This window comes from Venustampulla echinocandica (genome assembly GCF_003357145.1).
Source record: "Venustampulla echinocandica strain BP 5553 chromosome Unknown scaffold_0, whole genome shotgun sequence".
NCBI classification, from domain to species: domain Eukaryota; kingdom Fungi; phylum Ascomycota; class Leotiomycetes; order Helotiales; family Pleuroascaceae; genus Venustampulla; species Venustampulla echinocandica.
Window position 1 is genome coordinate 1,568,752 of NW_022474205.1, and position 23,833 is coordinate 1,592,584.

Here is a 23,833-nt window from a genome sequence, read left to right on the forward strand (position 1 = left end):
TGTAATAACGCGACATTCACTCACAGTAGATGCAATGCTCTGTACCGTGTGCGACAATATCACCCTCGAATCCCTAAATCGGCCTCATGGCTACAAGCACATGCCATCTTTCCACGCTCTCCAGGCATCTGCGGACGGTGGATTGTGCTCTGTGTGCGATATTCTCTGGAAAGCAGTTGACGCTGATCGCGTGCAAGAGTCTAAGGATAGACAGGAGAACGGAGACGATGAAGAGGAAGACGATGTCCTGCTCATGGATTTTCCTGTCCGATTGACCGTTGACGGCATGATTTGGGGAAATAAAGAGAAAGCTATCGAGAAGTTCAAAAATTCGGAAAGCAGGTGGCATAAAAGTGGTGCGACCTGGCAGTTATATAACTTGCAAACTGCGAAGGCGCCGGCCGTGCTCTTCGCCTGCTCTCTTCAGCCGGATGATTTTGAGCTGGGTCTGAAATTGAGGACCCGTGGGAGCGTGTCACTTTACCGAGAGCCCCGTAAAAATAGATAAGTTACTTTGTATAGCATCAGGAACAGAGAAAACTAAATGTGCGGGTAGGCATTGATATCTTCACCCACGATCCCTACGCAGGGCGCCGTGTTCAATCACAAGCCAATTCCGCTGCATGCTTTAAGCTTATTGCTCACTGGATGACGGTTTGTTTAACAAAACATACGCACTGCCAGCGAGCTGTGTGTCCATACAGCTGGACAGAGTACTCAGATGAATGGGCCAGGTCCCCAAGCAACAACTCGCTAAGATCCGACTCGGAACAGTCAGACAGTCACCCTGTTGTGGAAAGTCCCGAAAATTCTTCCCTGGACGTTGCTGAACCAGTTGACTCTCTGAAATATGAGAACGATGAGTGTGAACTCTATGCGGCTTCTCCAAAACGAGACAGACCTATGCCCCCTGGACCATTTAATGAACTAGGGAGTAAGTACGACAAGTCTGAGAACCACGAGGTTTCTGGGACACAGATCCCATCACAACGGCCTCCAAAACGTGCCAGGTTGAGTTCCCCTGGACCAGTAACGCCTTCAGGCTCCTCCTCCGAGGTCTCCACGCCAAGGTTTGGATCAGACCCTGCTATCGTAACGTCGAATCTCAAGCAACTTCAGGAAGCCACCGCAGCACAACTAAATCATACTCGCTCACTGACCAAACGATCACCATTAAGTCGAGGAGTCCTCAACAGAACAATGCATGCTCCTCGGCGTGGAAATTCCTATGGTCCAATCGATGACGGTAATAATAAACTATATTTCCGCAGCGAAGAGCTCCTCGGCTTGCAGGAAAACCCATGGAATTACTACGGTGTCGAATTGCCCTCAAAGCCTATACCGCTTCTCCCTACCAGGTATATATACGTAGATTGTAACCCTCCACAGCTCTGTGTTGCGGAAACCGATGCTCGTGGATTCTACATTGCACTGAGCCACTGCTGGGGGAAAACTCGGCCACTGGTGACGACCACATACACCCTGGCCGATCATCAGAAAGGAATACCGCTGAAAGAAATGCCGCAAACTTTCCAAGATGCCGTGATAATCACCCGAGAACTTGGTATCGAATACTTGTGGATAGACTCACTGTGCATTCTACAGGACTCCAAGGATGACTGGGAGAAGGAGTCAGCCAATATGGCCAGTGTTTACGGCAATGCTTTTCTCACCATCAGTGCGTCGGCTTCAGAAAGCCCCGAGCAAGGTATCTTTCGGCCGCGGACCATCCCACCTGGCCCGCCTGTCGAATTGAGGTGTAACGACTCTGACTACGAGCCTATCTACATCGACTACAAGCAGGAAAACACGCCGTTCCAAGAGCGACAACCAACAGACAGCAGAGCGTGGTGCTTTCAGGAGATGACGCTCTCTCCAAGGGTACTCGTGTATGGAAACGAAATGCTTGGCTGGCTGTGCGACAGCTCCATGGATGTCGAGCATGGCTATGTCGTGGAGCAGTACGAGAACCCCGACCCTCCTCTCCTGGCTCCGCGTTTGAACGCTATGCCAGCTAAAAACCCGCTCGAACACCTTGGCTATCCTTTTACGCTTTACCACTACTCGAGAGAGAGGGAGCGAGTAGTTGGCCGCTGGGCATCCATGGTGAACGCTTTCACCAAGCGCAAGTTGACGTACGAGAGTGACAGGCTCACGGCTCTCTCGGGTATTGTGAAGGAGATCCAGCTCCAGACGGGTGACGAGTACCTCGCTGGGCTGTGGCGACAGGACCTCACGCACGACTTATTATGGGAAGTGGACACTTTTTTTGCTACCAAGGACTCGACGTGGCATCGGCCTGCAAAATACAGGGCCCCATCTTGGTCGTGGGCGGCGATTGAAGGTCCCATCCGCATGGATCTCCGTCCTTCTGAGCTGGATAAAGCACATGGCGACGTCAACCCTCCCGCTGGTGATGTGCGGGTCTTGGAAGCCAAGACCACACCGATCGGGCAAAATCCTTACGGCGAAGTCAGTGGTGGGTATCTGAAGCTGTCGACTCGGCTCTGGAAAGTCGTCTTACGCCCTTTCCAGAACAACAAATCCGTTAATCCTAAGTACTGGCTGCAGCCGAATAAGTGGAAAGATGGCAGGATCATGCATAGACAGAGGGATGTGCATACTCCAGAAGGAGAGCGGATAGGCAGGTGCGTTCTCGACATGCCGGATGAGAGAGACTGGGATGCAACGGAGCTCTGGTGGGTGAAGGTTGACGTGCGTGAGTCGGGAGTGCTCGTTATGAAAGATTGCAAGGGAGACGCTTTTGCACGCGTCGGGACGGTGTGCCGGGCTGGTGTTCTCCCGGAGACGGAGATAGTAGAGATTCTCCTAGTTTAAGCATAGAGACGTGAATCAAGCCCTCATTAAATGATAAATATGTGTACTTTCCATTAAAACTTTAAAGAAGTGGGTCTAAACACCCTCGTCAAGTACCAGTACGAAATTCAATTGTTGCATTTCTTCACGCCATAGCCTACAGTATGAGCTCAGAAAAAGGATCAAATATAGTGTGCATAATCGACAGTTCTACTTACAGTTTGGACTTGGTGCATCTGCCTGACTTTTACACCGCATACAACTTATATTGTTTCTTGCTAGATGTGCCAAGAGAGTGTTTTCAAGGAGGCCCATTTCAAGCTTACTGTATTTATTCCTTTTTCTACTACCATGCAGGAGCTACTTGATATCCCTTTTCAACCCCTCTCTTATATGCCGTTTTTATTTCGCATCACTTTCCATGTATGAATGCCGGTTTGGATATAGCTTCAACTAATAGCTTCGCAACTTAATGCGGCTAGAACAGCTATAAGAGCTAAAATAACTGACGCAGAGAGATTGTTTTGCAAGCTCTCAACCTGCTTACGCACTCTAAAAGAGGCCATTAACTAATGTGAAAGGGAGGTGGGTGGGTGTTTCGAAACTGCGAGGGAAAGTGATGGAGGAGGAAGAGAGAGCCTTCTAGGGATTCCCTTGTTAATATACCCCTGATCCCGCTGTAGAACAAGGCCTTTTGAAGGTACCTTAGCAAACAAGATCCTGCCAGAAGCCTCCCGCTGTCTCGCTTGCTCTATAAATATCCTCATATATTTCCCCATCCGACTAGAGGTCCAAACCTCAAGTTTCTGGGGTGTTTTGTTTAGTATTAATCGACTTATGGACATACAGCATCGATCCAAATACCCTTTAGATCGGACCTCGCAATCTTCCACAGTTGGCACAATGCATTGTGCAGATTTTCCCGAATGAGAATACATCGATCGTTACAGCGTAAGGCGAAGCACTGCTGTTCGACATCGAGACCCCATGGATCTCCCCAAGTATATGACAAGCAGCAGTACGTAGGCTTGTCATCGAGGTCTAGTGTTTTCAAATCACAAACGATGACACCGTGCATAATTGAGCCCACGTAGAGCAGCCTGATAGTGGTTCGGAAAGTGTTGATAATTGGGACCCAAATTGGTACACGTAATACAGGTAATTGATTGGTCAGAATGGGTCATGGAATGGGATAATTGAATTGATTAAGGAGCTTAATACTATAGGGTGAAAGCTTCATATATATAAACAAATGAATGTATAAGGTCAGGTGATCAATCAGGTGACTCAAGGAAATAGTACCGAATAGCTTCCCAGGGCTTCTATCATTATATACTATACTAATTAGTATAAGATACAATAATATCCGAGTATTCAGCTCATCGCAGGTACACATACAGTGACCGACACTAAGTATTAGCCGAAACACGTAAAAGCGTGTCAAACCGCGACTTTCTTTTTTCCTCCTTCATCCTTTTTTTATTAATTATGGAACAACCACGCTCTCCCCTAGGCCCTATTGATAGGAATAGGAAGTGTAAGGGTCCTGAATTAACTCCTTATGAAAGAGGACGTATTATTGGCGCACGTATCGCTGGTTTATCCGCCCGCCAGATTGAGCTCGAAATGAAGGTCTCTCGCTCCGCTGTGAGGGGTACAATTGCCCTTGAAATATTAAGATCAAACAGAGTGTCTCTATCTCGTTCTAGCAGGCCAATTCTCTATACTGAACGGGACTGTTGATCTATACTCCGAAATCTCCGATCTTATCCGAAATTGACGTTCCAACAATGTCGCGAAGATACTAGCCTCAAAATGAGTAATACTTATATCAAGAACTTTGTACGAGCGAATAACTTATTCTACTAGCACGTAAATAAAAGACCGGAATTTACTAGTAAAGTAGCTGCTATTCGACTACTCTAGTACAAAGTTAAGAAGTACTAGGACATGGAATAGTAGAGGAAATATATATAGAATAATAAATATTCTACAGAGTATAGACGGGGCAAAGTAGTAGAATAAGTATTCGGCGTCTTTGACAACAAATGGAAGCTAGAGATAGTTACAATATATAAGAAAGGAAAGTAGCTAAGAGTAATAGTATAAGCAGCTTTCTAGTGATATACACAAAGGACAGAGTTATATATAATAAATAGAGACTTCGAGTCGAAGAAGAATAACTACTCTGTTATTTCTTATATCGACATTCTCGAGTCTATTTTCCTTACTTATTACAAAGACGATCTTATCTTCATATAAGACAACGTCCTAATCTATACTTCAAAAAAAGTCAAGGAATAGTTCGAAGAACACGGAATAGAGACTTATAATTAACTTCCTTACTCCCCTGATCTCAACTTAATTGAGAATGTTTAATAAGTTTTGAAAAAGAAAGTATTAGAGCTATTCCTACACTTAGTTACAGTTATAGGGGAGACAGAGTAGGATCGAAAGGACCTAGAAGAAGCTCTAAAAGTAGCTTGGGCTACGTTGCCCGACGAGCTTTTTGAGTCTCTAATAGAGAGTATGCCGAGGCGGATTATAGCTTATATCGAAGCAGATAAGTAATATACAAAGTATTAGGAATTTGAAAGTACTATTTGAATTAGCAGAATTGTTATCATTTAGTTTAAAATAGATTTCATCTACTTTGTATTCGAATCGCTCTATTTTTGATGAAGTTATTTAATAATTCAATAGCTGTAGTTCTATACAAGAAATGGTGGTTTTCTCTTAAGGCCAATACTTAATGTCTAGTACTGTATCTCATTTCTCCCTTGTAGTAGAGAAGTGCCAAGTGGGGTGCCTAAGTGGCTTGATCAGCCGGCCAGGGGAACTCCCATAACTCCCATATTCTAACAGAAAGGGAGTCGACAGTAGGTATAAGACAATGCGAGCATATAAGAAAGAATAGGACATGAAAATGGCTGATGGAAAGAGTTGCCTGGAGCCTGGTGGCCCATTTGGTGCTGCTTAGTCAGGATTCATTATAGGTGAGCGGCGGACAGGGTCTTAGCGGGCCGAGGGTCTACCGCGGTGGGTGACTTGCTGTTCCTTTCTTGGGGATCGATGCACTCTGTATCAATCACAAAGATCTGGACGAGCGTGCGCAACAGGTAAACTTGATGCTGCGCATCTATGAGGAGGCCGTACACGTCACTGCATGGCTTGGACCTGAAGACGAAGATTCTCGATGTGTCGCTGAAACACTTAAGCCGCTGGAACTTTACCTCAATACAACAGCTCTGCCCTCTTGAAAGTGGCAGTAAGCTGCGACGGCATCGATCGCGGCGTTGCGCCGGCGGAACTGTTCCTCTCATGTAGTCCCGGGCAAAGTCATAATTGTCTCAACCAAAAACTTTTGCATCGGTGGCATCTCAGGAGGCTGCATGAACTTGGGCTTCGGGACATCACTGAATTTGAGGCCGGTATTGGAAATTGATTTTTGATGCAAATCGAGGTGGCTAGTTCTGTAATCTTCAGCGCAGTATTACAATCTCAAACAGGGTCATATGCTAACATAGAATGCTGCGATTGTTACTGATCAAGGGTATACACTAAGCTACGTAGCAATGACTAAATGGCCACGATGGCGGTTTTCGATTGCTTCCTGTCTATTTCACTGTTGACTAGAGTAGGATTCAACAAGTGCAATGCGCTTTCAAGGGCGCAGGAGAGTTTGATTGACAAGTTGACTATTCTCCGCCTTTCTTATCCCAGGTATCTGCCTTTTTAACCTATCGGAGACAGGCAATGGCTACAAGAAAGACTCGTCGACACACCTCACTCTCTGTTCAGAGCTTGTACTCCTGGACTTGTGGTGTGACCGATATTTTCTGGACTAAGCCTTTGGGCGCCAAACATGCCCATACCAACTGGGTGAATCTCATCTTTACTAGGGACGACAACTATCGAGTGGTTAGTATGCTACATATATCCCTTCATCGGTAGGCAAATTTCAACGACAATTTGGTTTATATGACAAGTTCACTACTGTTTGCACTTGAGCATATCTTCTATCTTCATACAGGCCCGAGAGATAAATCGAGTTTCGAGAATATCTTTTTGTGTATGAGCGACGCTTCCGGATTTCTCAAGGGGTTTTCCTTGCGAGGCTTGGACGTTATCCGAACCTACCGCTCGTTTGATGAGCAATTGAGGATTTTAGAAAGTCTTCGGCTATGGAAGCCCCGTTTCTTGAAATAATTTTATTATTTCGGAGAATAGTCGTTACAAGGTTCCTCATTAGATCATATTTGGTCCCGTGGTAGAAATGATTTACTGGCAAGTAGATAATCCGTCTCACGATCTTGCATAAATCCGTAACGGCTTCGTAAGTACACTCGACGGCCCGGGTACTAGACATCTTAACTTTATGGAGTACGGACTTCCAATTCCTCCGACAATTTAGCATCGGTAGATGTCATGTGCCATGATCCAACGTACAAAACCACAGCTCGGCACCTGATTTCGGTAGTCGGTAGACATGTTCGATCGCCGTCCCTCACACCCACCGCAATTATCAACCGAATGCCAGCCGCTGCGGCTGACAAGAAACATGAAGGAAGAAATAATTCATAGTATATAGAGAAGTTCGGCAACTGCCTACCTCTTCCTAGATCATATCAATTACCAATCATTATGTCTCCCAGCACATCCGCATACGCGATTCGAGAGGAGCCTCTTGGTAGCGTTCGCCATGTTCGAGTCGTTACCATTGGGGCCGGTGCCAGCGGCCTCAATATGATACGCACTCTACGGAACCGTCTTACGAACTTCGAGCATGTTGTTTATGAAAAGAACCCAAAGGTGGGCGGGACCTGGTATGAGAACAGATATCCCGGCTGCAAATGCGACATTCCTTCTCATAGTTATCAATTCTCATGGAAACCAAACCCTTCGTGGACCAGTTTCTTTTCACCTGCAGAGGAGATTCAACAGTACCTATGCAGACTTTGCGATGAGGAAAAGCTTGACAAAAGCATTTTGACATCACACAAAGTGGTGCGTGCTGAATGGGATGAGGAGCAAGGTATTTGGAAGTTGCAGGTACAAAATCTTGTTACAAATACGATATTTGATGATTACTGTCACTTCCTACTAGATGCCTCGGGGATTCTGAAGTAAGCTAGCCACTTCCGCGGCCTGTTACGTGTGTCTATAGTATAAGCTAACACCTATTAGCAATTGGAAGTGGCCAGACATCGAGGGTTTGCGAAGCTTTACTGGCGAACTCATTCATAGTGCAGACTGGCCAAAGCATTTCGAGTATGCTGGCAAGAGAGTTGCGGTCATTGGAAATGGATCATCGGGAATCCAAATTGTTCCAGCAATCCAGCCTGGTTAGTAGACATCCTGGAGTATGAATTGGCATTAATCCTCTCAGACGTCAAGCAACTGGTCCATTTCGTGAGATCTCCAACATGGATCGTACCTCTGCAACTACAGACCCTTGCAGCTGGAAATGCTGCCCCTATCCTGAGCACAATTGACATGGATGGCGACAAGTTTTCCAGCTCGCAGATCGAGAAATTCAAGAAAGACTTTAGCTTGTATGATCGATTTGTCAAGACGGTCGAGAAAGAAAGCAATACCTCATTTCCAATTGTGGGTGTCTACTTTATTGAGACTTATGAGACGGGACAGCTAATTTTCAATACCTAGGTCATTGCGGGCAGTGACAGAGCTTCCCGAGCGTTTGCAATGATAACTGCATATATGAAGTCAGAATTGCAAAATGACAAGCGACTCATCGATGCATTGGTACCTAAGTTTCCAGTGGGTTGTCGGCGGCTGACACCTGGAGTTGGATACATGCCAGCTTTAAAAGCTGGCAATGTTCGAGTCATCACCGATTCAATAACGCGTGTACTTCCTCAAGGCATTCAACTTAAATCAGGAGAGGTCGTGAAAGTCGATGCAATCATCTGTGCAACTGGTTTTGATGTTTCTTTCTGCCCGCGATTTCCATTGATTGGAAGAAATCGCAATCTTCAAGATATCTGGACGCAACAGCTTCCGACAGCGTATATGTCTTGTGCAATCCCTGACTTCCCCAATTATTTCAGTAGGTCCCACAGATTAAACTAGCCATCCCAAGTAGTATTTGGCTAAGCTTAGATTTTAGCATTTCTAGGTCCAAACGCCCCAATCGGCCATGGAAGTGTTCTTTCCATTACAGAGCACATGGCTAAGTATATCGTACGAATCATTCAAAAATGCCAAAGCGAAGGTATCAAAGCCGTCTCACCAACCAATTCAGCCGTTCGAGACTTCAATACACATATCAACGCCTTCATGCCCCGGACCTCATGGGCGGGTAGTTGCCGATCGTGGTTTAAGAATGGCAAAATGGACGGCCCTGTGACTGCTTTGCATCCCGGGAGCAGGGTCCACTGGTTTCACATGCTTGAACGGTTCAGAGGAGAGGATTTCGAGTACGTGTATGACTCGACCAATAGATTCGCCTATTTGGGTAATGGATTCTCAATGAGAGAGATGGCAGGCGCGAATTCTACGTGGTATCTTGATAGACCTAATAAGTTATGATTTTGGCTTTCGCTATATTATTCAATGCCACTAAGTAGCTCTCTGTATAAAATAAAAATTCGCTGTATGTGGCTTGACTTTTCTTAAAATGCCCGGTTTGGTCGCCTAGCTTCAAAGCATTGAATTGTGGCATGATTTTGTGAGCAGGAAATCTATGACGCCATGCTAATTGTAACTTGGAACTCATAGAGGTGGTAACTACGATGTTTCTACGACTGTCTTATTGGGCTTCTCATCTGGAATGGAGAGCATGTCATATGTTCTGTAGTCGAATTAAATATCTCCATCAGTATAACTCAAGATCAATGGTGAGATCACCTGGGTCAGATTTTGCAGTTCTAGTCTAGAAGGTCTAGAGCTAGTAATACTGGCTGGATCTGAGTTTTACTCAGATATTTGGCTGTGGAGCTAGAGCCCCTGACCAAAAGCTATCTAGGATGCAGCGTTAGGTGTCACTAATGCAAATGAGAGTGCCTTGTAATTAAAGAACTATCTCTCTATTCGACTATAATCGTAGGTACGAAGATATTAAGCTAAAGAAGAAAGGAGAGAGAGTGCGACTTTTTTAAGGGTATACATCCCCTCGGCGGGTCACGTGCCACATACACGTGATGCTGCACGTGATCGGTCAGCTGGAGTGGGCGCACGTGCTGGGCGTCGCTCCAGCTCCGTCACATTAGGTTTCGAATATTAACTTTTAGTCGGTGGATATGTGTAGAATATCCACGAAACTGATCATGTGCTACAACGATTATAAAGGAAGATTTCACGTACTGCCTGCTGTCTCCACCTTATCTCATACTTATATTTTAGATACATCGACATCAGGCTGTTAAGCAGGCCAAAATGATTTTATTATTTACAAAGAGCTGCGGACAATGATACTAGACCAATCTAGTTCCCCCAAAGAGGCCTCGACACTCTTCAGCCCCTTTTTCTCATCTTCAGACAGCAAAGACACGCCTTCTACCATAGTCGCGCCGGGGAGGTCATCCCCAATCAAACCCTGTTGCCTCATCTTTGCCAAATGCTCAAAGAATACCCACTGACTTGATTGCTCTTCCCCCATGTGACCCCAGAGAGAGACATAGTCGGCGACCGAAATTTGCACCACCTTCGTAGAATTTGGCGCAGGCGAAATCCCACTCGCCTTTCCCCACAAAGCGAGGTACGATTCCAGAGTCAAATCTTCAACATTACATCTCACGTAGGTTCCAGCCTCCGCAGGAGGCCTTTCAACAATGGCTCGCACAAAAATGCCAGAGTTTGTGGCATGATCCCCGACGCATGGATATGGAGAGTCAGGCGAAGTAGGGTAGAATTGCACCCACTTTTGCGCACTCGCCTAGCATCCTATTAGCAGTTTGTGCAAAGTCATCTGTCAGAGGGGGGGAAATTACCAGGTAGACAGGCCTAAAGATTGGGTAGTGGTGCATATTGACGGCGAAGATTGTGAAGATTGTGAAAGTTGTCTTGGCATATAATTCTGGCAAGTTCTCTTTGATGAATGTACTAGCACGACCCTTTCCTTCGAAATGAGGAACAATTGCTTTGCCCTCTGTGATCTTGCTGGTATGAGGAAGGGTACTACAAACGTATCTCTTTAGAGTCGGAACTCTGGATGCGGCTTTTGCCATGTTCGTGCCCTGAGTGAACTCGAGTTCCATAGATGCATCTTTTCCCTTGGTGAAGAAGTAATCGTAATAGTCGGTAACTCCGAAAATAGCATAAGCTCCTTCGAAAGCCTTCTCAAGACTCTTCTCATCGTTCAAGTCAGCCGCGACCACCTCGACCCCTTTGGCGACGAGAGCCTTCGCTTTCTCACTGCTGGGATTCCTCGTGATACCTCGCACGCGATATTCGGGGCTTTGAAGGAACTCATTCACAACTCCACCTCCTTGTCCGCCAGTTGCCCCGACTACAACAATCAATTTTGCCATGTTTGCAGTGATTATCAAGATAATAAGATGTGAGATTTGTATGGAAATATGATGCTGTTGAAATACTTACCATTAGAAGCCGAGGAGGCTACACCTTTATAAATATAAACACCTATACATTTCTGAGAGCGGTTCTAACTCGCACAGTGACACTAAAGTTGACACATTGCCGTTACTATCCATAACCATGCGTTGATGTTCACACTCGGCACTCGGCACTCGGCCTGTCGATTTTGTAGGCGATAAAGTTAGCATCGGCAGGCGGCAGACAACTGCCGCTTTCTGTTTCACGGGTTCGGAGCAACCCAAAACAAAACAAGATGTAATACATGAATCATGCTGAACATTCATCCGACTACCCCTCTTAGCGAATGCCGACGACTCAGTGACTTAGGATCAAAATTTGAAACTCTTCCCATCATCACAGCCAACAACATCATCATTTACGAAGTATTTCAAATCCGTCTCTTCTCGGATTATAAGAGCAAACACCCTTTTTATATTGTTCTTCAATTAGTCTATTGTACTTTGTTACTAAGACAATTATCTACTTTCTAGGAGCTTTGTTAACCTTTGTCTTGCCCCTCCACAATGGCATCCACACTAAAAAACGCAGCTCGAGTTGAGGGTGCGTGGGAGCTAGTCTCGTTCATTCTCTACGCAGGAGAAAGCCTCACACCGATTGCCACGCCGTTAGGTGAAAAGCCCCTAGGGAGGATCATGTTTCTACCATCAGGATATATGAGCTGCACGTTGACCAATCCGGATGCAGCTAAGCCCATTCAGGCACCACAATGGGCTGTAGCTTCAGATGATGAGATAGTGTCTATCTCAAGGGCCATGACAACATACTGCGGGCACTTCAGAACCTTCGAAGAGAATGGAGACTTGATGCTGGCGACCAAGGTGGATATAGCCTTGGACCCCAACTGGATTGGGTCGGTTCAGACGAGGAAGGTCATTCTTCACGAAGCTCAGGGGACGAGGTTCATGACATTGAAGCCTGTCCAAGCTCTGCTGCTGCCTGTAAGTTCTCCTTCAAGAACTATAGACATCATCTAATTTTCATACAGAATGGGATGAAGGCTACCGGAGTTCTCCTTTGGAAGCAGATTGAGGACAAGAAACTGGTTGCAAGTCTTTAAACTGCTGTCACTGTTAAGCTAGTCTACGAGCTTGTTAGCAAATTTCTATTTATACGTGAAGAATATAACCTGGACTCACAAAGAGAGTTTCTCTTGTACGTAGCCTTCATAAAATAAGGCTCAATGTCTAAACAAACGTCAAATTCGAAGAGTACTGAGACCCGAAAGTGAGGGCTTCTGCAATTGCTCCACGTATACTTCCTCTATAATCACGGACGACAACTCAGCCCACTAGAATCTCCTTCCGTCTTCAAACCTGAGCAGTGGCCGCTCTAACCTGAGCCAAAACCCGAGTCCTAAGCACGCTAATGAGTCAGCTGGATTTTGCTCAAGGAGTCCTTTTCCGGCGCCTCACAGATCGGCTATAATTTCCATATTACTTATATCTGGAATTATGCAGATCTCGGTCTCCTGCCTGTAGCATAGCCACCTCTCTAGCCTAAGATACAGTACGGTGACTGTTTTGTTCCCTTATCACAGTTATCAAGGGTCCTTGCAGCCGGTTCAGACCCCTCGTCACGTAACCCATAAGCGGACGGAGGTATCATTAACGACTTAGATATAAGAACAAACATTAACTTTTCTTTGCCGAGCCTCAAGTATTGATATATTGGTGTTATAACAGCTGTGTCTTCGCTGCCACGGCCATTGCGGACTTTTGAGTGACTTCTCGTCCTGTAGGAATATACTTGAGTCTTTACAACGTGGCTGTGCGGACACAACACTTGCATTGCTACTCGTGATGAGATATGGTTTCAGCAATTGAACAAAGAACAGTAAACAAAGGCGAGTTCATAAGAAGTCCATCCTTATAAACTCACACCTCCGAGACTCGGATCCGAATTTATAAGTCACACGCAAGCAACTTGGTTGAAGTGATGAACTGGGAGGCTCGTCAACTCTCCTTCTCTTGTAGATTTCCCCATTATATCTGAATATAGCGGTCCAGTGGGAGCTGGTGTGAGCCTAATTCTGATTTATAAGCATGAAACGCCAACTCGTGATAGTGGAGCGCAAGTGTAAAACTATGGCCCTATCATCCCACATATACTAAACCAATATAAAACCACGCTTTATACCCCAAAATTTATTTGATTTCTAAGCCACCAAAGATTCTCCTGCATATACCGCAATAACCGCTTTCGTTTAACAATACATAAAACAACCAGTACTCATGATCTAAATCTTTTATACAAAATTTGAAGTATTTTCAAACTCTTGATGGAAGTGCTTAACAGCTAACAAAATGCCATTCACACTCACCTCCACCCACTTAACATCCCTTCCCTTTGCGGGAGGGGTATTGGAACCCTTCCTCTCGGCATCCGATCCCGAAGTGCACTGGGTCATTGGTGATCCTGCTCGGAATAGTAAATGCTCTATTGGAGTTGACGTGCGTTTCCCCTCTCATTACCCTAAGAGATATTTGCTGGGCAAGAGCTAAAATCGGAAACAGAATGTCGAGTCCTGGAAGGAGAATCTTTTTCTATGTTCTTCGGTTCAACTAAACTATAGAGCTACACCTGCCTTGGATAATATCTTTTAGCGATGGAGTCGGCGGAGATGACTTGAAGAAGATGTAGGCTCATCAGGTATCTGTTCGCAGTGAGGGGATTTCGGGTCGGTTTGAGTTCGAGTTCGGGTTCTGCTTTGTCTTTGTGCTTCCAAGGTGTATCCTTAACAGTGCAAGTATTGCTCTCAAGTATCCCTAAATCAACGCTACCGATTTTTAGATGCTAGCTTTTATCAAGGAACCAAGAATATGGGTAGCTTGTAGCATGGAATTTTGCTAGTCGATATAATTAAACATACAACCCAATGTCTCTAATCCCTTCCCTATTCAATCAGAAAAACTTCCTAGACCCTCATCCATAAGCTCAGAACCCCCGTTGCATACTCCGCGATCTCTGATGACCCAAGCTTCGACTCCCCGTATAAACGGTCTACAAAGCTAATAGGCACCTCAGCGACAGAGTATCCCATTGACTTCGCCAGTACCATAAGTTCCATCTGGAATACATACCCTTTGCTTTGCACTTTCATGATAACCTTTTCCAACACGTCCTTTTTGTATAACCTGAAGCTGCCAGTGAGGTCACTTACACCTGGACGGAGTAAAGTATCCGCGAAGATGTTTGCGCCTTTTGAGACAAGCTTCCTCTTTAGATCCCAGCCGTAGACGCCTCCATCCTTTCCAGAATATCTTGTACCAGTCACAATGTCATAGTCTTTTGTCGATTGAACTCGAATCATATCAGGTATGAATTTGGGGTGATGGCTAAAATCGGCGTCCATGATGATCACAAAATTTCCTGTAGCGAATTGGACTAACAACAAGAGGTTAAATCAATGCAAAATAGCCTTCATACGGGATTTTCTTACGACCGTGAACGTACGCGGTGCCCAGTCCAAGCTTCCCCGAACGTTCCTTGAGGATGATCCGGTTGGGAAATGCTGTCTGCAGTTGTCTTGCAATTTCAGCGGTATGATCTGGACTGGCATCATCGACAATGATGATTTCGTATTCCAAGCCACTATATTCTGTTAGATATTATGATTTTATTAGATCTTTGACAGATCCCATATCATACTTCTTCGTGAAGCTGTCGTTGAGCAAAAAGACAATAATGGGCAGGTTCTTCCTCTCGTTGTAGGTCGGTAAAATGACGGAATATTTGTTTCCAGGAGCCATTGCTTTTGGTTGCTATCAAATGAAGTCGATGCCTGCGAGGGGTTGAAGCCGAAGACAATAGAAAATGTTCTGAAGGACGCGTTCAGGACGACGCGCCCAGCAGTCTGTTCGAACACCCTGTTCCGATATCACATGATATAGCGCGTTGGAGCTTAGTAATCATGATTAGATCACGATTGCGCACTCGCATTACGGAGTAGACTTAGGAAAACAACCTTGCACTCAATAATCAAGAACAACCTCCCTTGAGGCGAGGGTGAGTAGCGCCTGAACAAAGCGACAACGTTGATTAACCGAGAAAGGAGGGAAAAGACAAAATTGTCGTCTGAGACTTCCCGAAAATTCCTAAAATTGTTCATGTTTGCCAAAATACAGCTCTACAACCATATAGAGAACTCTAGTGCCAAGATGGAAATGAAACATAAATACAAGAATTGTAAAATCCCAACCAACTTTATCAAGGTTTTCTCTATTATTAGTATCGAAATTTCCTACTGCGTAGTTCATTGTAGCTTAAACTTTTGATGTGTTCTGGTTGTGCGCAGAGCAACAGCAAAAATCTTGCAAGTTTCGGACAGTGGACAGATGTGAATCGAGACCTAGCTAGGAGTGGAAGACTTCTTCATTTCGTCCTCCCGTCTTCATTTCCACATAAGCCAAGGAAAATTCAATCATCAGCTGCACAAGGGGCGATACCGACAAATTCCTACGACTGTCCTCCTGTCAGCCGAGTACCGCAACATGGACCGAACCGTGCTTGGGCGTCTGTGTCCACTACCACAGGGCGAACTCTGTATTGCCCCTCCCCCGCAATCCCCAGTCTACTGGTCTAGATGTGGGGTAGTGGTGCTCTTTGGACGCTGCCGTAGGAGCATAGACTAATATAAAACCATGATCATCTCCGGCCGGATGGTTACTGCAATATATTTCGTCAAAATAGATTCTTCACCGGCGCCTTCATCCCACCCCACATTAATCTCTCACAACCCAGAATGAGTCAACCTGTTGAGCCAGTCACCAGCGCGTGCAGCTTTACAAAAGATGTCGAGAAGTCAATGGACACACCTGCTAGTGATGTAGACGTGGGTGCCCAACTGGCGGGCGCCAGTGTTGGCCAGGGCCTTACCGTGGCGGAGAACAAGCGAATTGTCCGTCAGATCGACATGCTCCTGATGCCTTTGATGTTCGTCTCGTATGGATTGCAGTATATGGACAAGACAATTCTGGCAGCATCAGCTCAATTTGGCATCGTTGAAAATCTTGGTCTATATGACCTGGTTCTTCAGAACGGCAAAGTTACTACAGATCTTCAGAAGTTCTCGCACGCCACCTTGATATTCTACTGGGGGTTTGCCTTTGGTTGTGAGTATTTTTCTCACAAAATTTCAAGCATATATCTAATGGATTATAGCTCTCCCTGCGGCCTATCTTGCCCAACGTTTCCCCATCGGAAGGTTTTGCGGTATATCAATTGCTGTTTGGGGCGGAATCACTATGGCAACTGCAGGCGTAACTTCATATCCCGGTATGATGGTACTACGGTGAGTTCCTAACCACTCCCTCAAGACATTCCACTGAACAGTGCAGTTTCTTCCTGGGGTTCGTCGAAGCCGCCATTCCTGCTGCATTTTCCCTCATTGTCGCCATGTGGTATAGAAAAAATGAGCAACCTCTCCGGTTTGCCATCTGGGTTTCCGCGAGCGGACTTGGCGGCGTGATTGGAACCGCCATACTTTGGGGCATTGGGCATATCCAGGGCTCTCTACACCCATGGCAATACCAATTCTTGATCCTTGGAGCAGCTACCACTGTTTGGGGTATCGTAGTCGCCGTGGTGCTACCGAATAATCCCGTTGAAGCAAGGTTTTTGTCCACACCGGACAAAGTCCTCGCTGTCGAGCGGATGGTTGCAGGCCAGACTGGCATCGAAAACTCGCGATTTAAAATGTACCAGGTTAAAGAGGCCCTCTTGGACCTCAAAACCTGGGCGTTTGTCTTGATCACCTTCTGTGTTGAGCTTGTCAACGGTGCTGTGTCAGGCTTTGGCACGATTATTGTCAGGTCCTTTGGATTCGAAGCCTTCGAGGCTGTCCTTATCGCCGGTTCGATGGGGGCTGTAGTTTTTGTGTCACTTCTTTTATCTGGGTATGTTCACTCCTAAATTCCATTGAATGGTTTTGTCATCTCTGACCCTCATTTTTGTTCAGAACCACATCAGTCTATTTTCCAAATCAGCGCTGCAACATTGCATGGGTTACCACGTTGCCGGTACTCGCAGGGAGCGTCATTGTGTGGAAGGTATCCTGGGCGACTGTTGGTCCACCACTTGCTGGATTCTTACTCCTTGGCTTCTTCACCGCCCCTTACATCATGATATTGGCTTTAATGACAGCCAACACTGCAGGTCATACCAAAAAAGCAATTACGACATCATTGATTTGGGGAGCGTACTGCGTTACAAATGGAGTTGCGCCACTTCTGGTGAGAACAACAGAGGTGCTTGACCATTACCCTACGCTGTTCTTGCCACTCATTGCTTTTCTTTCCCTTTCTGTTGTCATAGTGTTTGTCCTCCGGTGGTACCTGAGCTATTGCAATAAGCAGAAGGACGTGATTGGGAATGCAAATGAGGTGTCCACGCTCAACACTGCATTTGCAGATATGACAGACAAGGAAAACCCGAACTTCAGGTATTCGTACTAAGAAGAATATGAGGCGAAGTCTGAAGGGGACTTTACCTGCATATTTGACCGGGGAAGGGAGCGAGGGGACACGATCAGGAGATATCAGTCGAGAGTTAGTTGAGTATAGGAATTTGGAGCTCATTCAGATTAGTTCTTCTAGTGTAGTGAGACAGCTCATGGTTATCTAGTTATCTCCTAGCTCTGTTGCTCACTCAACCAGTTCGCATTCACAGTTTTTGGGAGGCAGGGCCAAGCCACGGACACTGGAAACCTAGTCAATCCCTCTTTGCTTTTAAGTCCTCTCGAAATAATTTTTTTACTCGTTTGCTACTTTGGTTGATACACTTCCTTTGCTTCCAGCCTCCGTACAGAGTCGTACTCATGCGATGGTAACACGACCACATCCCGACCCCGGCAGAACTCCTTGATTTTCCTCTGCGATTCCAAAGCAACCAATGGCTCAGTGTTGATCCCATCTATTAACTCTTTGTCTAATAGATCCAAACTGTAGGCAGCATCACCTACCAAAAGGAAAGTTATGTCCTCATCAAAGATGATGACAGATAGATGGCCTGGAACATGACCCGGTGTATCAACTGCAACAATCTTCCCGTCGGAAGTGATTGGATAGCTCTTGGTCCATGGCCCAATCGCGGGGCCATCTGGCTTTAGAAACCGAGGCTGAAAGTCCTCTGGCCAAGCCTTGGGGTTTGCTCCCTCCAATGTGGCGTAGAAAGGACTCTTAAATGCATTCCAGTGAGCCTCGCTGGTATAAATTTCTGGTTTTCCATACACGTCGGGAAGTCCTCCAGCATGATCGCTGTGCAAATGTGATATTATGACTGCTTTGATGTCGTTTTTTGGATCGATTCCTATGGTTTTCAACTGTTCTCCGAGTCCTTGATTTGGCTTGATATTCATAGAAACACAATGATGTCCAACTTGCCACCAGTCATAGTATCCTGGTTGAACGCAGCGTGGTGTTTCGCCCAGATCAAACATGAAATTTCCCTCGGGATGCTCAATGAGGAATGCGAATATTGGAATTGGCTCAGTGAATTTTCGGTCGGTGAGGAAGCGGAATCGGCGCAGAAGTACATTTCCGGGAGGTTGTGTCATCTGACTTGGACGAACGCGGATGTTGCCCGTTTCGAATATGCGAATGTTGATAGTCATGGCAATCAATTGTTACGAAGCATAGAACAAGCGATAAAGATATCGTAATATCTTACCATATGTTGATGGGGTTGTAGATCGGGTAGTAGGAGCGATTATCTGTCTGCTCAGTACGGAGAAGCGAGCAGGATACCTTATTAAGAGAGCAACAGTCGATGTAGTTCCCGTCGATGTGTATGTCGAGTGGCATTTGTCCGTATCGCGGGAGCGGAGTAATTCAATGACTAGTAATGGAGCAATAATGCGCCGACACGCCACCAAGAGATTGCGTTCTAAGGAGGAAATCGGTATTTTGTTAGGGTATAGTTGAAATGGCTCGAAGGTCGGCCCAAGGAGACTCCGAGTGCCGAGCCGTATGAGTGCCGAGCCAGATTCGCCAACTCAACCCCCCTCCTCCCTTACTATACGAATTAAGTAATCCATCCCCTTAGGGATTTGAGTAGGAACTGCAAAATAGACACTTCCTAACTAGACCCACGTTACCTAGCGACCTAGTGGTAGTTACTATTCGACGTTCCAATACTAATCTCGATAAATCTAGCCGAGTCTAACCTAATCTAGTCCTTATTCGATACTATTAAGCTATAACAAGGTAAAGGAGCTCTAGCTTGTGTATATATTAGAAACAAGAATAGTCAGTTCCCTTGCTTAGACAAGTTACAGAAGACTTGCAGTCTTAGCCTTTGGTGTGCTTCCTTGCAATTCTAAGGCCCTTTGTACTTTGAGGGCTATTACTCCCTAGCCTCTTGAATAGAGAGGAGTCTATTCGCGTATTGTTCTGAGCCTTTTGAAGAATACTCAGCAATACATTTGCAGTTTGCGGTTGTAATTGCAAACCGGGATATAGGATCCTGAGATTCGGTAAAAGACCGGGGCACCCCGCATAATTTCCAACTTTGGGGAGGACCTCGGCAAGCGAGCTTCCCAATTCAACCAAATACCTTACTTGCTGTATTAGGTCAGTAAGGAAGCGACGACGACCTTCACTTTCCGGATCGTGGAATCACGACTCTTTCCACCTGCCTAGGCGTTTCCTTACCTATACATTGCATCTATGAATGAGCCACGCGACCGGGCACGCATAGTGTGCGTTGTTTGTCACCAACGGAAGGTGAGATGTGATCTGCAGGACAACCCAAGTGGGAGCTGCAAGCGTTGCTTAAAGAGTAAACGAACATGCATGTATGTTCTTACACCCCACCAGATCAAGTATATAGCATGCTAAATATGTCTGCCAGCCGCCGGGATAATCGTCGTGACAGCCACCGGGAGAGCAACCGCCATCGCCTACGGAAGGCGCTAGATGAAGCACAAAGTCCTAAGGAACCAGTTCCTAGGACCTCCTTCGAGCCCGTAGAGCGCTCTGCTACCTTGGACGCCGTGAGTCCTAGTATCGGAAACTATTCCATGGCCACCGTGCCAGTGCAGAATGACAGGCATTCAAACCAATTAGTTAACTCCTCCCAGGATATGGGCTACATCGCGGATCATTCAGTTCTACTATCTCAGGGCATGTCCCCTCCCACATCCATCAGTGTACTGTTGCAGAAGACCTCTTCAGGAACACGAGATGCGATCCTGAGGGTCACCCAGGCAGATATTATGCCAACAATAGTTCTTCGAGATGCCTTGATAGACCTCTTTTTCGAGCATGTCTACTATCGATATCCTATTCTTGAAAAAGAAGAGTTAATAGGACCGGATGCATCTGTGCTTCTAGTGCAGGCTGTATGTCTCGTAGGTAGTCTCGTCAGGCAAGACTCTAATGCATCAAACCTCGTGAGGACCTGTTCCCTCTACGAAAAGATCAAGACTCTTATTTATCTCCGGTATGAACCGGATAGCCTTGTTGTCCTGAAAGCCATGTGTCTATTGTCAACGTGGAGTCCGTATCCTTCAGATTCACTCAGCTTAGATAGTCCCTGGCATTGGACTGGGGCGGCAATCCGTCTTGCGGTGCAGATGGGATTGCACAGATACTCGTTATACTCGCACAAGCCCAATGCCACCAATCGGCAGCGGATCTGGTGGCTTCTCTGGGTAGGTCTCTTCAAAGTACCCTTCTCTAAGACAACCCTAACTGAAACAGATTGCGGACAAACTGCAGAGTTCTTGCTTTGGCCGACCTGCAACTATTAAATCGGCCGACTTCGACGTTCCCCCTCCCACTCTGTCGGATTTCCTAGCCAGTAATATCGCCTCAAAATACTTCATTCATAGCGTGAAGTTATCCGTGATTCTAGACCGGATTGCAGAGCACAGTGTCCTCCGCACCGTTCTTGAGACAACAGATATGGATGATCTGGCAAAATCTCTGTGTAGCTGGATCGGCGATCTGCCCGAGGATATCCGTCTCTTCGACTCCTCGAATCAACGTATGCCTTATAGTCACGCTATTTCCGAGCTTCACATCATGTACCTGTCAACAGTGATCCTTTTACAAGACCTTCAAGTCCAGGGCGAGAGAAGGTCGCCCACGTCTGTACTATCCATCGTGGCGTCTTCCTGTATTACCCGGCTATACGAAGAAATCTACTACAGGGAGGATGTCAGGTTCATGCTTCCAATCCACAGTTTTTATTGCATGGTCGCTGCCGTGCCACAAATATATTACACGCCACAAGACGCTGCAAAAGATGCCACTCGCCAAGAAGAGCTGGACATTATCAACTCTGTAGTAGAACAATTACAGACGCGCTTCGGCGGCGCGAGCACTGTAGCGCGAAACATAAGCCGCCTCAAGGACGAATCAGAACGGATGAAGCAGCAAGGCAACCCGCAAAGCGATATCAGACACTCAAGCAACGCCATATGGTCGAACAGTGTGATCGAGAATCATGCACTCGAGCTATTTCCGTTCGCATCGAGCTTGTCCTGCGATATACCAGACCTGCTGCTCTCTCGGGAGCACGATATGCAAATGGCGATTGATATGCCCTTGCCAGTCGATGATAACCTGCTTGCGTGGTCTTTTGACGAATCGCTACCATTTTTCAACATATTCGGACTCAACGATTGTGCGATTGACGTCCAGGATAGAGAAAATGGCGTTGATGGAAACTTCATGATGGGATAACGGAAGTTTGTATAGAAGCAATAGAATGCATCCTATTTACGTCTTGTATCGACCTACTTGTGTATAAATTAAGGACAATTTCTGAAGTTGCCTTTGGCTTAATACTTCGTGAGGACTAAGCATTAATGTTAGAGCTTCCGACAGGAACCCCGGAAAGATGGTGTTAGAGATCTTTCAATAATGATCTTAATCATATATTGCAGTGTAAGAGTCGCCTCTCCTCTTCTCGAAAATTACGTGACAATTGTGAAGACTTTTTCAGCCGCCTGCGAGTACCCCACAATCAGCTTCAATCATTTTGGTTAAGAGGCCCGAACCATATTCTGCTTAGTAACTTGCTAATGTTCTATTCAGCATATAAAATGAAAATAATTGTCAATTTCGCATAATAACAGCGACCCTCGCAGTCCCCGTTTGAAGAATAATTCGTTTCACGGGTTTACAATTTGATAAGAAGTTTGCCCATAGTTTTCCGACCTTCCAATTGAACATGAGCTTCCGAAACCTGCCTGAGCGAGTACTCTCGATGGATTCTAACCTGTACCTTGCCGCTCTTGACCAGGCCAAAAGCGGCATTTGCGTACAGCTCGAGCTCTGGACGTGTTGCAATCATATTCTTCAGAGCAGCTCGCATCATGGAAACGTTTTTCTGTCCAAGCTTCTGCATCGGAATATCTGGCACCGGACCACCTATGGCTTTGATTAACTTCTGCGCAGGAGAGCTGCGCGGTAAGGGATCTTACTCGCTTCACCAAAGATCACAACTTTGCCATTGCGTTTCGCGACATCCATGCTACCCTCCCAAGTATCTTTTCCGACGCTGTCATATACCTGCCAAAGTTACTGGGAGACACTTTCGAATGTGTATGCGCACATGATGGGTGAAAACTGACCACATCGACTCCAGAACCGTTCGTGAGCTCCATCACTCGCTCGACCCAGCTTGAACTGGAAGCCGCTTTGTAGTCGATGACATGTCTTGCGCCATTTTCCTTCGCCAACGCGCACTTTTCGGGGCCTCCAGCGGTACCAATGATAATGGCGCCAACATCTCTGAGAATCTGACACAGCAACAATCCTACTCCTCCTGCGGCAGCATGAATCAAGACAGTCTGCCGTTTCTGAACCGAATAGGCCGTCTGTATTAAGGACGTGGCGGCCATACCCATCAAAAACACAGGCCGGCATCCTTCTCCGAGATGCCCTTGGGAAGTCGCACGCATTGACCAGAATGAAGGGCACTGTACTCAGCATAGCCACCGTTACCGATCCAAACTACGTGATCGCCGACGTCCAATCCAAGAGGATTGGGCCCTGATGTTGCGACGATTGTTCCCGCTCCTTCTTGGCCAATGATGGTGGGCAGCGATGCAGAAGGGTAGACACCAGTGCGGTAGTAGACATCGACGAAATTGATACCCGAGTACGCGTTCTTGATCAGAACCTGCCCAGGTTGAAGTCGTGGCACTGGTTTGTATTCGGAGAACAGGGGCTTCTCGGGTCCTCCTAGCGCTGTGAGCGTCACGGCTTTCATGATTGTCGGTAATGAAGCCATGGTTTGGATGTCTGATGAAAATGAGGCAGAGGAGCGACGTCAGTAGGCAGATGCAAGACAAGACTATCCGTAATGGAAGTGAAAGTTCACACTCATATAAATAAAAGAAACATGGCTTTGGAACGTTTCCCATAATCTTCATTGGCTAGCCGGTACCCTATGTTCAAGAATTCGCGGTATACCCTGCACTCAAAGT

At 46.2% G+C, this 23,833-nt stretch overlaps 9 protein-coding genes across 9 annotated transcripts; 5 read left to right on the forward strand and 4 right to left on the reverse strand.

The window, feature by feature from the left end:
• Positions 1–34: 34 nt before the first annotated feature.
• Positions 35–2,838, forward strand: BP5553_00484 (uncharacterized protein; the record flags this gene model as incomplete). Its single annotated transcript, XM_032009107.1, has 2 exons — positions 35–494; positions 557–2,838. 2 exons carry the CDS (start codon positions 35–37, stop codon positions 2,836–2,838), a joined length of 2,742 nt encoding a protein of 913 aa, XP_031873161.1.
• Positions 2,839–7,461: 4,623 nt separating this feature from the next.
• BP5553_00485 (Uncharacterized protein) lies at positions 7,462–9,369 on the forward strand (the record flags this gene model as incomplete). The annotated part of the gene is made up of 5 exons (XM_032009108.1): positions 7,462–7,943; positions 8,005–8,162; positions 8,207–8,427; positions 8,485–8,887; positions 8,948–9,369. The coding sequence occupies 5 exons, from the start codon at positions 7,462–7,464 to the stop codon at positions 9,367–9,369; spliced, it is 1,686 nt and encodes a 561-aa protein (XP_031873162.1).
• Positions 9,370–10,228: 859 nt separating this feature from the next.
• Positions 10,229–11,309, reverse strand: BP5553_00486 (Uncharacterized protein; the record flags this gene model as incomplete). The annotated part of the gene is made up of 2 exons (XM_032009109.1): positions 10,229–10,714; positions 10,770–11,309. The coding sequence occupies 2 exons, from the start codon at positions 11,307–11,309 to the stop codon at positions 10,229–10,231; spliced, it is 1,026 nt and encodes a 341-aa protein (XP_031873163.1).
• Positions 11,310–11,900: 591 nt separating this feature from the next.
• On the forward strand, positions 11,901–12,454 carry BP5553_00487 (uncharacterized protein; the record flags this gene model as incomplete). The annotated part of the gene is made up of 2 exons (XM_032009110.1): positions 11,901–12,335; positions 12,383–12,454. 2 exons carry the CDS (start codon positions 11,901–11,903, stop codon positions 12,452–12,454), a joined length of 507 nt encoding a protein of 168 aa, XP_031873164.1.
• Positions 12,455–14,311: 1,857 nt separating this feature from the next.
• Positions 14,312–15,146, reverse strand: BP5553_00488 (Glycosyltransferase family 2 protein; the record flags this gene model as incomplete). The annotated part of the gene is made up of 3 exons (XM_032009111.1): positions 14,312–14,781; positions 14,837–14,988; positions 15,046–15,146. 3 exons carry the CDS (start codon positions 15,144–15,146, stop codon positions 14,312–14,314), a joined length of 723 nt encoding a protein of 240 aa, XP_031873165.1.
• Positions 15,147–16,138: 992 nt separating this feature from the next.
• Positions 16,139–17,849, forward strand: BP5553_00489 (Uncharacterized protein; the record flags this gene model as incomplete). The annotated part of the gene is made up of 4 exons (XM_032009112.1): positions 16,139–16,508; positions 16,558–16,687; positions 16,734–17,291; positions 17,354–17,849. 4 exons carry the CDS (start codon positions 16,139–16,141, stop codon positions 17,847–17,849), a joined length of 1,554 nt encoding a protein of 517 aa, XP_031873166.1.
• A 308-nt stretch (positions 17,850–18,157) lies between these two features.
• BP5553_00490 (Uncharacterized protein) lies at positions 18,158–19,006 on the reverse strand (the record flags this gene model as incomplete). The annotated part of the gene is made up of 1 exon (XM_032009113.1): positions 18,158–19,006. The coding sequence occupies one exon, from the start codon at positions 19,004–19,006 to the stop codon at positions 18,158–18,160; it is 849 nt and encodes a 282-aa protein (XP_031873167.1).
• A 1,227-nt stretch (positions 19,007–20,233) lies between these two features.
• Positions 20,234–22,082, forward strand: BP5553_00491 (uncharacterized protein; the record flags this gene model as incomplete). Its single annotated transcript, XM_032009114.1, has 2 exons — positions 20,234–21,046; positions 21,096–22,082. 2 exons carry the CDS (start codon positions 20,234–20,236, stop codon positions 22,080–22,082), a joined length of 1,800 nt encoding a protein of 599 aa, XP_031873168.1.
• A 439-nt stretch (positions 22,083–22,521) lies between these two features.
• BP5553_00492 (Uncharacterized protein) lies at positions 22,522–23,637 on the reverse strand (the record flags this gene model as incomplete). The annotated part of the gene is made up of 4 exons (XM_032009115.1): positions 22,522–22,772; positions 22,826–22,913; positions 22,976–23,323; positions 23,362–23,637. The coding sequence occupies 4 exons, from the start codon at positions 23,635–23,637 to the stop codon at positions 22,522–22,524; spliced, it is 963 nt and encodes a 320-aa protein (XP_031873169.1).
• Positions 23,638–23,833: the final 196 nt, after the last annotated feature.